General features: G+C 48.1%; 1 protein-coding gene across 18 annotated transcripts in view; it reads left to right on the plus strand.

Annotated features, from left to right (window-relative positions):
* The window catches only part of LOC105468425 (microtubule associated protein tau), a 131,390-nt gene that overhangs the window by 56,108 nt on the left and 59,961 nt on the right, over positions 1 to 15,321 (plus strand). For all 18 annotated transcript variants that reach the window (XM_071083347.1, XM_011718609.3, XM_071083348.1 and 15 more), the window contains exon 2: positions 9,148 to 9,297. In XM_071083347.1, coding sequence (XP_070939448.1) covers positions 9,165 to 9,297 — 133 coding nt within the window. In that variant the 5' untranslated portion in view covers positions 9,148 to 9,164. The remainder of the gene's footprint in view (positions 1 to 9,147; positions 9,298 to 15,321) is intronic.

Below are 15,321 nucleotides of genomic sequence, written 5' to 3' on the forward strand. Positions count from 1 at the left end.
GACAGAGTCTCACTCTGTCACCCAGGCTGGAGTGCAGTGGCACAATCTAGGCTCACTGCAACCTCTGCCTCCTGGGTTCAAGTGATTCTCATGCCTCAGCCTCTCAGGTAGCTGAGGTTACAGGTACGTGCCACCATGCCCAGCTAATTTTTGTATTTTTGGTAGAGATGGAGTTTCACCTTGTTGGCCAGGCTGGTCTCAAACTCCTGGCCTCAAGTGATCTGCCTGCCTCAGCCTCTCGAAGTGCTGGGATTTCAGGCGTCAGCCACTGCACCCGGCTCCACACTTTTCACTTATTAAAAGACTGTGGTGTCCATCAATGGATGAATGGATAAACCAATGTGGACTATCCCTCCCATTACCCAAGGAATGAAGACGGAACTTTGCCAAGATGTGGATTCACAGTGAAAGAAGCCAGTCACCAAAAGCCACATGCTATGTGACTTCCCTTATACGAAATATCCAGAAGAGATACATCCATGGTGACAGAAAGTAGATGAGCAGCTGGGGGCTGGCAGAGGGGAGAAGGGGGAGCAGCTGTCTATGAGATCCAGCCTTTCTTCTGGGTTTGGTGAGAATGTTTTGGAACTAGAGAGAGGTGATAGTTGTACAACATTGTGAATGTACTAAATGCCACTGAATCATTCATTTTAAATCGTTCGTTGTATGTTGCATGAATTTTAAGTCAATCAAAAACAATTGTTTGAAAAGGGAAAAGCCTATGGGTAGCGGCAGCAGTGATTGGATTCATGATTCGATTCCATGGCTATCCCTCCCCTTACCCTCCAGCGTCTTCTTCTTTTACTCTGCACTGTCATCTTTGTTCCCATCTCTCTCTCTCTCAACCCTGCAGACACTTTTCCCTTTCTTTGTCTGCCTTCACCCTCCAGATTTCTCTGTCTCCCTATGAGGCATGAGTTGAGGCTGGGAGGGTATGATTCTGAAGAAGGCACTAGGAGTGACTCAGCTAGCCCCTTCCCCTCCCAGGGCCTCAATTTAGCTACAAAACCACAGGGAGGGACTCAGGAGGCAGTGCCTTTCCAAGGGTCCCTAAAAAATGTCCCATTTTAGTGTCCAGTTTCACTCAACTTTAGCGCTTCCCCTAAAATGTGTTCGTTACCTCCCACGCCACTGCCTCTAAGTCATTGCCTGAGAAAACAGGATTGAGGAAAGGAGAAAGGAAGAGAGAGAGAGAGGAGGAGAGAGAGAAAGGGAGGAAGGCTGATGGACTTAGAAAAGCAAGAAAACAAGTGGTCTGAGGAAAACAGCCTTGGTGTGTTTATTTTCCTGTCTGTGTATCACTTCTCGGCCTTTTGGCTAAGATCAGGTGTATTTTTCTGTCTGTGTGTCTCACTTAGATTACAGGGATCTGTGGGTGATAACATGTCTGGTCCAGGCTGCATAGCCATCTCAAGGGCATGCTTATTTATGTGTTTTTCAATTCACTATCTTTGCTTGGGAGTCCCAGGCCAAGAGGCACAGCTGCGCCATTTGTCTATTGGTTTAGATATCCTTTATCCAGTTCTTCCAGAGAAATCATCCTGCCCTTGGCTCTGGAGGAGGTGGGCAGTAGCGGTCAGAGAGGGGAGGGAAAGGAAGGAGCCAGGTCCCTGGCTAGGATGCCAGGGTCCCCTGCCTCTCACCTGGCCTGGGCTGGAGACCTCCTGCTGTCCTGTCACTGATCACCACCCCGCCCCAGGCTCCTGAGTTAGAAGACACAGGCTAAAGTAGACTATCTCTCCATTGAAAAACCCATACAAAATAAAGGTTCATAAAAAATAGAAATTTAGACCTAGTGCTGTGGCTCACACCTGTGATCCCAGCACTTTGGGAAGCCAAGGCAGGTGGATTGCTTGAGCCCTGGAGTTCATGACCAGCCTGGGCAACATAGCGAAACTCCATCTCTACAAAAAATACAAAAAATTAGCCAGGCATGGTGGTGCACATCTGTGGTCCCAGCTACTCAGCCTGTGGACCTACATAGAATACAATGTCAGCATAAGAAGGGAGCCCTGGGGTCACCAAATGGTTTGGGGGGCAAAGAACTTGAAGGTTGAGAGAAGTGGCTTGGTCACCCAGCTGTCGGTTGTGAGACCTGGCCACTGCTTCTTCCATACCCTAGACCTGCACCCTGACATCTCAGGTAAAAAGTTGGGGAATGTTTTATGGTCCAGGATGAAGGAACAGGCAGTGAGGGGCAGCGGAGTGTCACTTTGCATTTCTGTCTGCCTGGTACTGGCTGTGTGACTTGGACAGGTAACTTCCCAGACTCCTGGGAATCATAATATCGATGATGATGATGATGATGATGACACCTACCTCAAGGACTGCCCTGAAGGGTCACAGAGATGCCTGCAAGGCACCTGCATGGAGCAAGCGCCCCTTCTCTGGCAGGTGCCAGGTAAGCACCTCCTGTTGCCAGGCCCTGAGGCTATGGCACTGAGTGACCCTGCAAATCCTACCTGGCGAGGCTGGCATTCTTGTGCTCAGTCAGTGTTGGTTGTAAGACCAAGAGGAGTCACTTCATTTTGCTCTCCAGGAACATCTTTCTGGGTCCTATTTTTTGCCTATGTCAAGCAGAGCCTCAAGGATGCTCCTGAAAATGGGCTTGTCTTTATTAACATGGCAGGTAGGTCCCAAAGCATTAGCATGGGGCAGCTGACCTCCCCCAGCCAATGCAGTGCAGTGACTCTTGCAACCGAGTCTAATCAGGTCCATGAACCTACGAGCATTTCCTGTCCAGGACTGGGGTGAAGGCTGAGCCTCTCTGCTTAGAGATTCTTCCCATGCATTCCACTATTTCTCCCCAAAGAAAAGTATTGACCCTCGAGAGGCACACAGTTTATTTCTTTTGCATAGTAAATAGTAGCCTGTATTTTAAGGAAGAATTGATTTCTGCATCAGCCCCTGTAAGTCATCCGCCTTCTATTGGTGCATCTGACTCTCTCTAGCTCTGCAGGGGTGTTGGAGGGGGAGGGGAAGGAGGGATCTTTATTAGAAACCAGAATAGTGAGATCCATTGCCCTGTCATCTGTTCCATGGCGCTGAATGAGGTGGCCCAGCAGTGAAACACCGTGAGCGAGCATCCCCAGCCTGCAGAACAGTGGGGCACTGCCCCGAGTCCTAGGAATGACCCTTGATTCTCCTGCTCCTGACTTGGAACCCATGGAAACCTGTAGAAGCAGCTGAGGAAAACCCAACATGAAAAGCAGAACTCTACACTGAGAATATAGGAGGTGATTGGAACATACAGTGATTCTTGCTAAGACTGATTCACTGTTTTTATTTTTTTTCGATTGAAGAAATACTGGAGAAGCCTAAAGAAGGAGTCTAAAAACTCTGGCCCATGGGCCAAAATTGTCCTTGTGCTAAGAATAATTTTCACATTTTTAAATGATTGAAAAATAAGATAAGAATGTTTTGTGACACATGAAAGCTATGTGAAATTCAAATTCCAATATCTATAAATAGTGTTTTATCAGAACACAGTCATGCTTATTCATTCATCTTCGATGGCTGCTTTCCCACTGCAACCACGTTGAGCAGTTACAACAGAGATCACGTGGCCCACAAAGTCTTACAATATTTACTATCTGGCCCTTTCCAGAAAAAATGTGCTGACTCTTGACCTTGACCTCAGCACTTTGGGAGGCTGAGGCAGGTGGATCGCTTGAGCCCTGGAGTTCATGACCAGCCTGGACAATATTAGTGAGACTCCATCTCTACAAAAAATACAAAACATTAGCCAGGCATGGTGGTGCACACCTGTGGTCCCAGCCACTTGGGAGGCTGAGGCGGGAGGATAGCCTGAACCCAGGAAGTTGAAGCTGCAGTGAGCTGTGATAGTGCCATTGCACCTCAGCCTGGATGACAGAGCAAGACCTTGTCTCCAAATAAATAAATAATACAAAGTAAAGTAAATAAAATAATATAAAAAGGAATCAATTTAAAATTATAATGAAAGCCAAGGGGCATAGTAGAACAAATTTTCTAGAGCTCATTAAGTCAAATGAGTCACCAGTTAGTAAAACGCAGTCAGGGGGAAGAGAGGGCAGGATTCTTTGAAGCAGCGGCTCTCCTAAAAACAGAACCCACCCTTGTCCAGCTGCCTTCCCTCCTGAGGGTGTTCCCTTTGACCATGTGACCCCCACCCCCTATTTCCCAGCCATCCAAGCCCACCTCTAGCATAATACGAGCTTCTAATCCCTCTCCCTGACCCCATCCCAATTTTGAAGCCCAGTCTAGTATTTTCTCAACTATACTTCTTGGCTCTGTTCCTTCCTTTCTATCACCTCTGCCTTTTCACTGCAAGCTTGGACCACTGCAGTCACCTCCCTACCAACAGTCGTTCCCTACCCATCCAGTCGGCCCCACCTGCTGCTGCAAAATTCACCTAGGGCACCTCTGTGGTGCTGCCCCTGCCTGTGGACAAAGTCCAAGCCAGCCACCTCACCCCCCTACAGGTGAGTGGGGAGCAGCCAGCGTGTCCAGTGGTTTACCCCATCGCCACAGACTTGGTGATGTATTGATGTGCAGAGAAGGGGTGTTCGCAGCCACAACACAAGCAATCCTGCCCCACGTGGGACCTAAGATGGACATGCTGCAAGCCACCTCTAAGAATCCAACATAAGGCAGAGGGGAGAATGGCTCACACGGCACAAACACTCCTTTTTGTTTTGTTTTTTTTCTTTTTGAGAGGAGTCTCACTCTATTGCCCAAGCAGGAGTGCAGTGGCACAATCTCAGCTCACCGCAACCTCCGCCTCCCAGGTTCAAGCGATTCTCCAGCCTCAGCCTTCCAAGTAGCTGGGATTACAGGGGTGCCCCACCACACCTGGCTAATTTTTGTGTTTTTGGTAGAGACGGGGTTTCACCATGTTGGCCAGGCTGGTCTTAGCTCCTGACCTCAGGTGATCTGCCTGCCTTGACCTCCCAAAGTGCTGGGATTACAGGTGTGAGCCATGGGGCCTAGCCTCCTTCCATTTTAATGTATGCCTAATCTGCCCATTGAGAATGGTTGAGACACATTTTAGGTGGCCAGGGTCTACTTAGAGTTAGTGCTCATGATCAGGCCCAGGTCCAGCCTGGCTGGCCAAATGGTGCCTTTGACCTGCTATGGCTCTGTGCAAAGGAATGAGCTGATGGATGGGGGCGCAGTGTGTGGGCAGTGGGCTGGGGCTGGCAGGACTCAGTGACCAAGGGAAGAGAACTTTCCTCACCACCAACCTGTCTTTTCAGGGCACTGCAGGGGGGCTTTGGGACTTGGTGATGAACACAGCATAGTGAGCTGTCCAGCATGTGGGCTCCTGGATTCTCACAGTTCCCGGGCTCCTTCAGAGGCTCTCTCTAAAGAGAGCTGCTCTCTCTAGAACCCACACATTTAGAATATAGGCAACCACTGCAATGGGGACAACTGACCTCAAACATAGAGACCAGAGTAGATGGGGCTCATCGTGTGAAACTCATCTTGAACTCTAGCAGCTTCTTTTCACAAGTTCATGAAGAGAGGTTTTCCACTGAGGGAATCACATCTGTCTGATCAAACGAGGCTTGGGAAATGGCTCTCCTGTTCATTCCCTGGAAACCTCTGATGGAACCACTGCCACTGTGGCGGCCCCGGCACTGGCACCCCAGCCATGATTGGTGCCCCAGCCACATCTCTGCTGTGAGCCCTGGTTAATTAATCATCCGTGTGTTGACGGGGAGAGGCCCGTTCACGAAAGCGGTGTAAAGCCCAGGGCGATGTGGCCATGGCAGGAAGGGTGCGGGACTACGTTCCACCCCCAACTGAGAGATTCAGAAACCAGAAGAAAATGGAAAAGCATACTGTGCTCTTGGGTGGGAAAACTAAATATGAAGAGAGCAATTTTTATAGTGTTGGCCTATAATACAATTCCAGCCGAAATCCCAATGGAGCTTTGAGAATTTGCAGGAAAAAAAAAATTCTAAAATATATCTGGAAGACAAAACTTACAAGAAGGTTTCAAAAATAATTTTGAAAAAGAAAATGATATCTGAGCCCACCTAGAGAATAAGACTTGAGATTCCATCCTGGCTAACATGATGAAACCCCGTCTCTACTAAAAATACAAAAAACTAGCCGGGCGTGGTGGCGGGCGCCTGTAGTCCCAGCTACTTGGAGGCTGAGGCGGGAGAATGGCGTGAACCCGGGAGGTGGAGCTTGCAGTGAGCCGATATTGTGCCACTGCACTCCAGCCTGGGCGACAGAGCGAGACTCCGTCTCAAAAAAAAAAAAAAAAAAAAAGACTTGAGATCCAAAGCTTAAATCAGGAGGCTCTAGCACCAAAACTGACAGATAAACGGGACAGAGTACATGGTGCATTGACCTGGGAAAGAGGGCAGATTGGTCTGCAAATAGGCCTGGGTCCATTGGCTTTAGCTGTTGTGTTTGGGGAGAAAGTTTTCAACCTCACTCCATCTTAAACCTAAAAATATTCCAGATGAATCAATAAATATGAAAAATTAGACCACTAAAAACCTAGAAGAAAATGGATGATCTTTCTGTACCATAGAGCAATGGAATAAATCACAAAGGAAAACAGATTTGACTATATAAAAATTAAACCCTGCCTATCAAAAACCATCAGAAACCAAAATAAAAGGCAACCAACTGGAGAAGACAGTTGCCACAAATATGATCAAGGGTTAATGTTATTCATAAATTAATAGTCCACACAAGTCGTTAGAATGAGCACTGAGACCTGAACAGAGAAGCAAAAAGAATGTGAGGGGGTCAGCGCGGAGGCTCACGCCTATAATCCCAGCACTTTGGGAGGCCAAGGCAGGCGGATCACAAGGTCAGGAAATTGCAACTATATTTTTTAATGCATAGACTAAGAGGCTAGAGGGAAATATCACAGATCCTTAACATACATTCCCAAACCTTTGTAAATCCACAGATTCATGAAAACAGACACGTTTTCGCAAGTGCCTGATCTTTCCTGTTATACATTCATTAGAAGTCAAGCCCTCGTACCACACAGTATCTGCCTTTTCAAATGTGATCAAAATGTTCTCTTTTGCTTCAAGGCCATTTTTCACAAGGCAATGGCATTTTTGCCTTTTCATCAGAGTCACTGTGTGCCCTGGAGGACTGAAAACAGCAGAGCCGTGTTGGGATGGGACAGGGCAGCTGGGAAGATTGGGCTCATTCCCTACTAAGTGCCTCACTCCTGTACTGCCCCCATAGAGGAAGAGGGGTTCAAATTTATTCCTCAGCCAGATGGCATGTGCCCCCTCTCCTGGAATCTCACGTCACTTATGATGGACCAAAATTCCAAAAGCTGAATCCATGACTGTCAAAGTCTGGTATGGCAGGATGTCAACAGTAATCGTTTCTGGGCAGAGGGATGATTTTCTCTTCCCATCTTGCTTTGTATAAATACATTTTCTATAATAAGATTGTATTACTTTTCTCATGAAGAAATAGCAAAGTACTGTTTTACTCAAAATATGAATAGAGCCAGGCATGCTAGCAGCTTATGTCAGTAATCCCAACACTTTTGGAGGCGGAAATGGGAGGGTCACTTTAGCCCAGGAGTTTGAGACCAGCCTGGGTAACATAGTGAGACCCCGTCCCTCCTCCCCCCAAAAAAATCTACAAAGCATTTATCCTGGATTATTCACAGGGGCCAAAAAAAAAAGAAAAAAAAAGAAAATTCAGGCCTCTTATAGCCATGAGCTATGAATATGAAAATATGCAAATGTGAAAGAAAAGCCAGCACATCTGAGTTTTACTTTTACTTTCACACCTCTATCTACCATATTCCAAGAGGAGAAACTTGGTCATTGAAAGGAATCGATCAAATCCAAAGAACAAAACTACTATGTTCATTAAACTTCTTAGTGTTCACAAAGCTTTAGCTGCAGGTTGAATGGGACACCCCGAATTGGGCTCACCTGGGCTGCAGGGAGCAGAGATAGCACCACTGCACTCCAGCCTGGGCAACAAAGCGAGACTCTCTCTTAAAAAAAAAAACAAAGTTCAGAAATTCAAAGTTGTGAGTTATTTTTAAAATAATAATAGTTATAATAATAATTCACAATAAAGATGAGGACAAAGTGTGAGCAAATGGTGGTTTCTGTCCGGCTTTGTTGAGCTGAAGCAGCCTCTCCCTGCTGGGACTTTTGGGGAAAAAGGGTATGTGTTGCTCTTCAGATCCCAAGCCTCATGCCCCTACTGGGCCCTGTGTGGTGCTTCTCAGCACACTGGGAGAGCCACCGTTGGAACGCACACCTGGGGGACCTGGTGGGTGACGGTGCGGTGAGTGGGGGCCACAGCCTGACTCCAGGGAAGCCAGCGAGCTCAGAGCTGGAGGAGTCAGGACACCCCCGATAGGTCAAGAGTTGGTTTTGCTGCCAGTTGGCATCTGATTGAACCATCCCTTCACTTCTCCGTGCCTCACTTTCCTTACCAGACGTGCTCTGCTGATGCCATTCTCTCCTGTTCAGTCCTACCTTCACCATTGAAGAGAAAGAGCAAACTGCTAGGCAGCAGCATTGATTTTTTTAAGGAAGTGGAAAGAGAGCTGGGAATAACAAGTCAGGCTCACCTCCCCTACCTCACCTGGTGGGTTTGTTTGTTTCGTTTTGTTTTTGTTTTGAGACTGAGTTTCGCCCTGTCACCCAGGCTGGAGTGCAGTGGTGTAATCTCGGCTCACTGCAATCTCCACCTGCCAGGTTCAATTGATTCTCCTGCCTCAGTCTCCCGAGTAGCTGGGATTATAGGCACCTGCCACACGCCTAGCTAATTCTTGTATTTTTAGTAGAGATGGGGTTTCACCCTATTTGCCAGGTTGGCCTCGATCTTCTGACCTCAGGTGATCCACCCACCTCGGCCTCCCAAAGTGCTGGGATTACAGGCATGAGCCACCATGCCTCACTCTCACCTGGTGGTTTTGAATGTGAACTGAATGTGTTGGTAAATTAAGCATGCGGATAGACGTAAATAACACTTGGGCAGGAATATGGAGCAAGGGATGAGGATGGGTGCCCAGCTGTTGGAGAGGGTGATGGGGAGGCTGAGATCTGCCTGCCATGAACTGGGAGGAGGGGCTCCTCTCTCTCTTCACCCCCACTCTGCCCCCCAACACTCCCTAGAACTTATCCTCCCCTCTTCTTTCCCCAGGCGAGCCTTGAACCAGGATGGCTGAGCCCCGCCAGGAGTTCGATGTGATGGAAGATCACGCTGGGACGTACGGGTTGGGGGACAGGAAAGATCAAGAGGGCTACACCATGCTCCAAGACCAAGAGGGTGACACGGACGCTGGCCTGAAAGGTTAGTGGACAGCCATGCACAGCAGGCCCAGATCACTGCAAGCCAAGGGGTGGCAGGAACAATTTGCATCCAGAATTGTAAAGACGTTTTAAATACATTGTTGTCTTAGATTGTCAGTAGAGTGAAACCTCATTAATTTGAGTGGGCCAAGATAACTCAAGCAGTGAGATAATGGCCAGGCACAGTGGCTCACGCCTATAATCCCAGCACTTTGGAAGGCCCAGGTAGGAGAATCCCTTGAGGCCACGAATTTGAGACCAGCCTGGGCAACATAGCAAGACCCCGTCTCTAAGAAAAATTTAAAAATTAGCTGGGTGTTGTGGTGCATGTCTGTAGTCCTAGCTACTCAGGATGCTGAAGCGGAAGAATCACTTGAGCCCAGGAGTTCAAGGTTGCAGTAAGCTGTGATTATGAAACTGCACTCCAACCTGAGCAACAGAGCAAGACCCTGTTGGAAAAAAAAAAAAAGGAAGAAATTTACCTTGAGTTACCCTCATGAGTGAATGTACGGACAAAGATTGCAGGGGCTTGACAATCTTTCAAATACAGGGTACTTTTTGAGGCGTTAGCCACACCTGTTGGCTTATAAATCAGTAGTATTGATTAGCATGTAAAATATGTGACTTTAAACGTTGCTTTTTATCTCTTCCTTAGATCAGGCCTGACTGGCCTCTCTTTAGCAAGAGTTGGTTAGCCCTGGGATTCTTACTGTAGCCACATTAATAAACGACATCAACTTCTAAATATTCTATAATACCATCTTTTGGGCAAATTGACTTCGCCTCTTCCTTTCTCTTTCCAAATGAAATGTTTCATTTCACTGTCAGACCACATGGTCCGGGACCCCACGGAGCACACAGCCTTCCCTCCGTCTCCCCATGCTGGCCCTTCACCCACTGCTGGAGTGCCGAGTTGGTCCAAGGGTTGGACCAAGTTCTCAGGTTGTCTCAAGGTTGGTCCAGGCTGTCTCAGTGCTGGCTTGTGCTACAAGGAGCCCTTCTTTCCACGGGTGTGGCAGTGAGTGCTCACAGCAACAGCCCACGGTGCAGCCCGAGGGCAGGGTGGACTCAGTCCCTGCCTCCATACCCATTTCTAAGCAAGCAAAATGGCAAACACTCTACTTTTCTCTTTTAATGCTAAAAATAAGAAAACATGCTGCAGCCCAGGGTATGGGTAGTGGATGGAAGCCATGGAGTTCCAAGGTGGGAAGTGACCTCTACTGGATGCGTCTATTCAGGAAGATCACTGGAGTGGGTGGGGTCTCTGGGAGGTCCTCTGATTGTGGGAAGCTGGGACCACCAGCTTTCTCACACAGGGAGTGGCCATCCCAGCTTGGAGAGGTTCCAGAACTGGTTTCGACGCTCGTTTCAGATTTCCATCTGTTGAATCAGGGAAGGTGTTGGATTATGAGGAATTTGGGAATTAGGAAAGTGGGTGCAGGTAGGTTGGGGGGAGGTGAAGGAAGACATGGGCACATTACAGGAACAGGGGCTGCTCAGAGGTGTCCGAGAAGCTCTGGGTGAGGAGGTGAGAGGGAGAGGGGAATGCAGCTTGGCGCAGCCTCCCTGCCTGAGGTCAGCCATCACGTGGTGATGGAAAGAGGGAAATGTGCTTTCTGACGGCTCCAGCCAGTGCTGCCAGATTCAGCTCCCCAGGGAGGGCAGCTGAGCGGCTCCAAGCTAGGAGATCTGTTTTCTCCTTTGAATCCTTCTTAGAGGCTGGGCATGGTGGCTCATGCCTGTAATCCCAGCACTTTGGGAGGCTGTGGCGGGAGGATCGCTTGAGCCCAGGAGTTCCAGACCAGCCTGGGCAACATAATGGGACCTCGTCTCTACAGATAATAATTTTTAAAATTACCTGGGCATAGTGGTCCCTATAGTCCCAGCTACTCAAGAGGCTGAGGCAGGAGGATCGCTTGAGCCCAGGAGGCAGAGGTTGCAGTGAGCCAAGATCCCATCACTGCACTCCAGCCTAGGCAAAAGAGTGAGACTCCCATGTCCAATTATAATAATAATAAATAAATCTTTCTCAGTCCCTTCCTCACTGTGTCCCCCTCCACTAAACTTTTCCACCACCTCTCCCACTTCCCTCGCTCCCGCTTTCCCTCTCCTTCTCTCCCCACTCCATCTTTTTCTTTCTCTGCTGTTTCCCACCCCTTCCTCCTCTCCATCCTGCAACACTGCCTACCCTGTCCCCGCCCCACCCTGGTGCTCAGGATGTGTTAAGTGAGGGTGGTAGCCTCCAAGACCTCAACCCCGAAGGTTAGCCTGTTGAAACCACTCTCCCAGCTGCCCCTCGGCAGTTGGTGCTGTTGGGGGAAACTGGGATTGGGGGCCTCTTTTCCTGACAAAGAGATGAAGAGTTCCCTCACCAGGTGCCTGGGACTGGGGTGTGGGTGTCACAGCCTATCCCAGCGCATCTGTTTGCATCATGATTAATAGTGCTACTTTCAACTGGGGGCGGTGGCTCACGCCTGTAATCCCAGCACTTTGGGAGGCTGAGGTGGGTGGATCACGAGGTCAGGAGTTCAAGACCAGCCTGGCCAACATGGTGAAATCCCGTCTCTACTAAAAATACAAAAACTAACCGGGTATGGTGGTGGGCGCCTGTAATCCCAGTTACTCAGAACGCTGAGGCAGGAGGATCAATTGAACCTGAGAGGTGGAGGTTGCAGTGAGCCTAGATCATGCCACTGCACTCCAGCCTGGGCAATAAGCGCAAAACTCCATCTCAAGAGAAAAAAAAAATAGTGCTGCTTTCAGCCTGGGCACGGTGGCTCATGCCTGCAATCCCAGCACTTTGGGAGGCCGATGTGGGTGGATCACGAGGTCAGGAGTCCAAGACGAGCCTGGTTAACATGGTGAAACCACGTCAAGGAGAGACTCCTTCTCTCTTTCTCTCTTTTTTTTTTTTTTTTTAAGACAGAGTTTCGCTCTGTCGCCAAGGCTGGAGTGCAGTGGCACCATCTCGGCTCACTGCAACCTCCGCCTCCTGGGTTCAAGCGATTCTCCTGCCTCAGTCTCCCAAGTAGCTAGGATTACAGGTGCCCGCCACCACGCCCAGCTAATTTTTGTATTTTTAGTAGAGACAGGGTTTTACCATGTTGGCCAGGCTGATCTCGGACTCCTGACCTCATGATCTGCCCACCTCGGCCTCCCGAAGTGCTGGGATTACACGCACGAGCCACTACGCCCAATCAACTCCTTCTCAAAAGAAAAAAAAATAGTGCTGCTTTCTCTTTCAAGTGTCCTGATTTGGGTGATAGTAAATGCCACCCTACTTATAAGGGAACTACCTCAGAATGCTAATTGGGACATTTTTGTAGCACTCTACTATTGGCAATAGGTGATGCTCACAACAGCCCGTGAGGGTGGATGACATCCACTTCACAGATGACAAAGGAGCCTCGTGGTCAGACCGTGGGCTGCCGGAGCAGGTCCATGGCTGCAGCCCCACATGGGCCATATTTCCCCCTTGTCACTGTTTCCACCAAGCCCCCTTGGAACTTCAGTTATTAAACTCTCTTGGGTGGAATTCAAGTTAGAATCACAACAGATGCCTCATATGAATTGTGCCAGTGAAAAATGACATTCTATTTAGAGGCAGGGCAGCCTGGCTTAGAGTAAGTTTAAAATATGTGTTATGCTGCAGCAAATGTACCATGATCCTGTAAGATGTTCACAACAGGGGAACTGGATGTGGGGTATATTCTCTGTACTAACTTTGCAAGTTTTCTATAAATCTAAAACTGTTCCAAAATAACAAGTTCCTTTAAAATTAACTCCAGGAGACCAGATGCAGTGGCTAATGCCTGTAATCCCAGCACTTTGGAAGGCTGAGGCAGGTGGATTGCTTGAGCCCAGGAGTTTGAGGCCAGCCTGGGCAACGTGGTGAAATCCCGTCTCTACAAAAAATACAAAAATTAGCCAGGTGTGGTGGCGCACTCCTGTAGTCCCAGCTACTTGGGGGACTGAGGTGGGAGAATCATCTGAGCCCAGGAGTTTGAGGCTGCAGTGAGCTGTGATTATACCACTGCACTCCAACCTGGGCAACAGAGCGAGACCCTGTCTCAAAAAACAAAAATGAAATAAAGTCTGGGAAAGAAGTGGGTTTTACCACTCTTATTTTCTGAAGAGAAACTAAATTTAATGTGTAAAGTGAGGACAAGTTCACCAAGTTAGTGTTTGAGTTGCCTAAAATATGTTTGCTAAAACTATTCAATGCTTTCACATAAAACATGATCAGAAGTTCTATGCCAAAACATATGTGTGTGTATATATATATATGCACTATATATACTGTATGCAAAAATGCAAAATCTAAATTGCCAACCTTTTTGAAACTGCTCTGAAGGGAAAGCATTTGAAGATAAATTGCTTACCCAAAGAACATACTTTCCAAGAAAGCAAGTAATACTTAAGGTGTTCATAGTCCTCATCAAATTAATTCTTGCTACTGAAAGCTTATAAGGAGCTGTTTTTATGTCGGGTGTGACAGGTTTGACTTGGCAGAAGGTGTCACTTTACTAACAACATTTTAAATAAGTGACAGAAGACAAGAAACTACATGTTAAATACCAGAACAAAGAGTGTCTAAGTGGATGCTAAGAGTTGAAATATGGCTGGATACCTGCCCAAGACAGCTGAAAAGTAGATGAAAGTTGGTTACCTATAAACTAGTGCACCCTAATGAATTAAAAGGTGTTGATGAGTTAACTTGTTATGCCTTCCAGATAAGACATGCAAATGGGGCTTCTTCCTCCTTCCCTCCTTCCAAGGAATTTAACAAGGAGACCAATGCAAATGATAAGAACTGTAGGGCTCGAGCTGGGAACAGATTGGGGAAAGGGAGACCATCATGCCCATATAGATGCCCCTGTGCCCTGGCAGTCAAGGCTTCTGAAAAATAACGAAACCCAGAAGTCTGCATGATGCTGCCTTATCATTTGTCCAAAGCCTTCTTGCGGCAGTTTGCAGGCTCTTGCGAGCTCCAGGACCAAGGAGCTATGTTCGTGCTGGAAGCTTGTTTAGGACGAGCTGTTCTTTGTGGGATGGGTGCAGCCAAGGCCAGGTGTCCAGGGATGGTGTTTTAACAAAGCGTGTGAGGTGTCTGATCTCACAGTGCACTTGAATTCCACTTGCCTTTTTTTCATCTTCTCATTCTGTTTCATGCACAGAACCAGCCCCATCCTGAAAGTGACTCTAAATTACTCCTGCCCCAGGTGGAGTGCCTTTCTCAGAGTTCAACAGAGCCTTCCTGTCGCCCAAGGGACAACTCCACTGAATGCCCAGGCCTAACAAATAAAAACCAAACTCTGTGCTCCCCCATCCTGGGCCATTACTGGTTTCTCTACTGCTGTTGGTGGTACCATCATCAACTTGTCCATCATGACCCTGGCCAGTTCCTCCCACAACCCTCCACAGCACCCAGGGACCTCACCTCCATTCCATCCGACACAGACCTCCTCACCACAAACCTTGGTTTTGCAACAGCAGCCCTGAGACCTTTACACCCTCCTCCCTTCATCCTGTCCCCCACCAAGGCCCCAGAGCCATTCCTTAAAGCAGGGCTCCACAAACTATGACCCACAGGCCAATTCTGGTACCCAGCCTGTTTTGCACAGCCAGTGAACTGACAATGATCTTTTCATACAACCAGAAAAAAAAAAAAAAGCCCACCATTCTGAGTATGTGACTTCCATGTTCAAGATGTCTCATGTTCAGAAAGGCCCCTGGAAAAGGAGGAAGGGTATGAGCTGGGCACAAAGGGAGACCCTCTCAGCTGAGCTCCTCCCATCCAGACATTTTCCTGGACTTCCTATCCAATGACTTCCCTTAGCTTCTCATCAGCCACCCCTGCCTGCCCAGGAAGCTGGCAGATGTGGCCTTTTAACTGGGCACAGCTCTGTTCTATATCATATCAGGGCTCTGTTCCCAAGGAAGGTAGAGAGAATGGACACCAGGTGGACCCTCAGCAGTCTGTGCCACAGAGGGAGTGTTTGCAGTTTCCACACTAAAAGTCCCC

Source organism: Macaca nemestrina, chromosome 17 (genome assembly GCF_043159975.1).
Source record: "Macaca nemestrina isolate mMacNem1 chromosome 17, mMacNem.hap1, whole genome shotgun sequence".
NCBI lineage: Eukaryota > Metazoa > Chordata > Mammalia > Primates > Cercopithecidae > Macaca > Macaca nemestrina.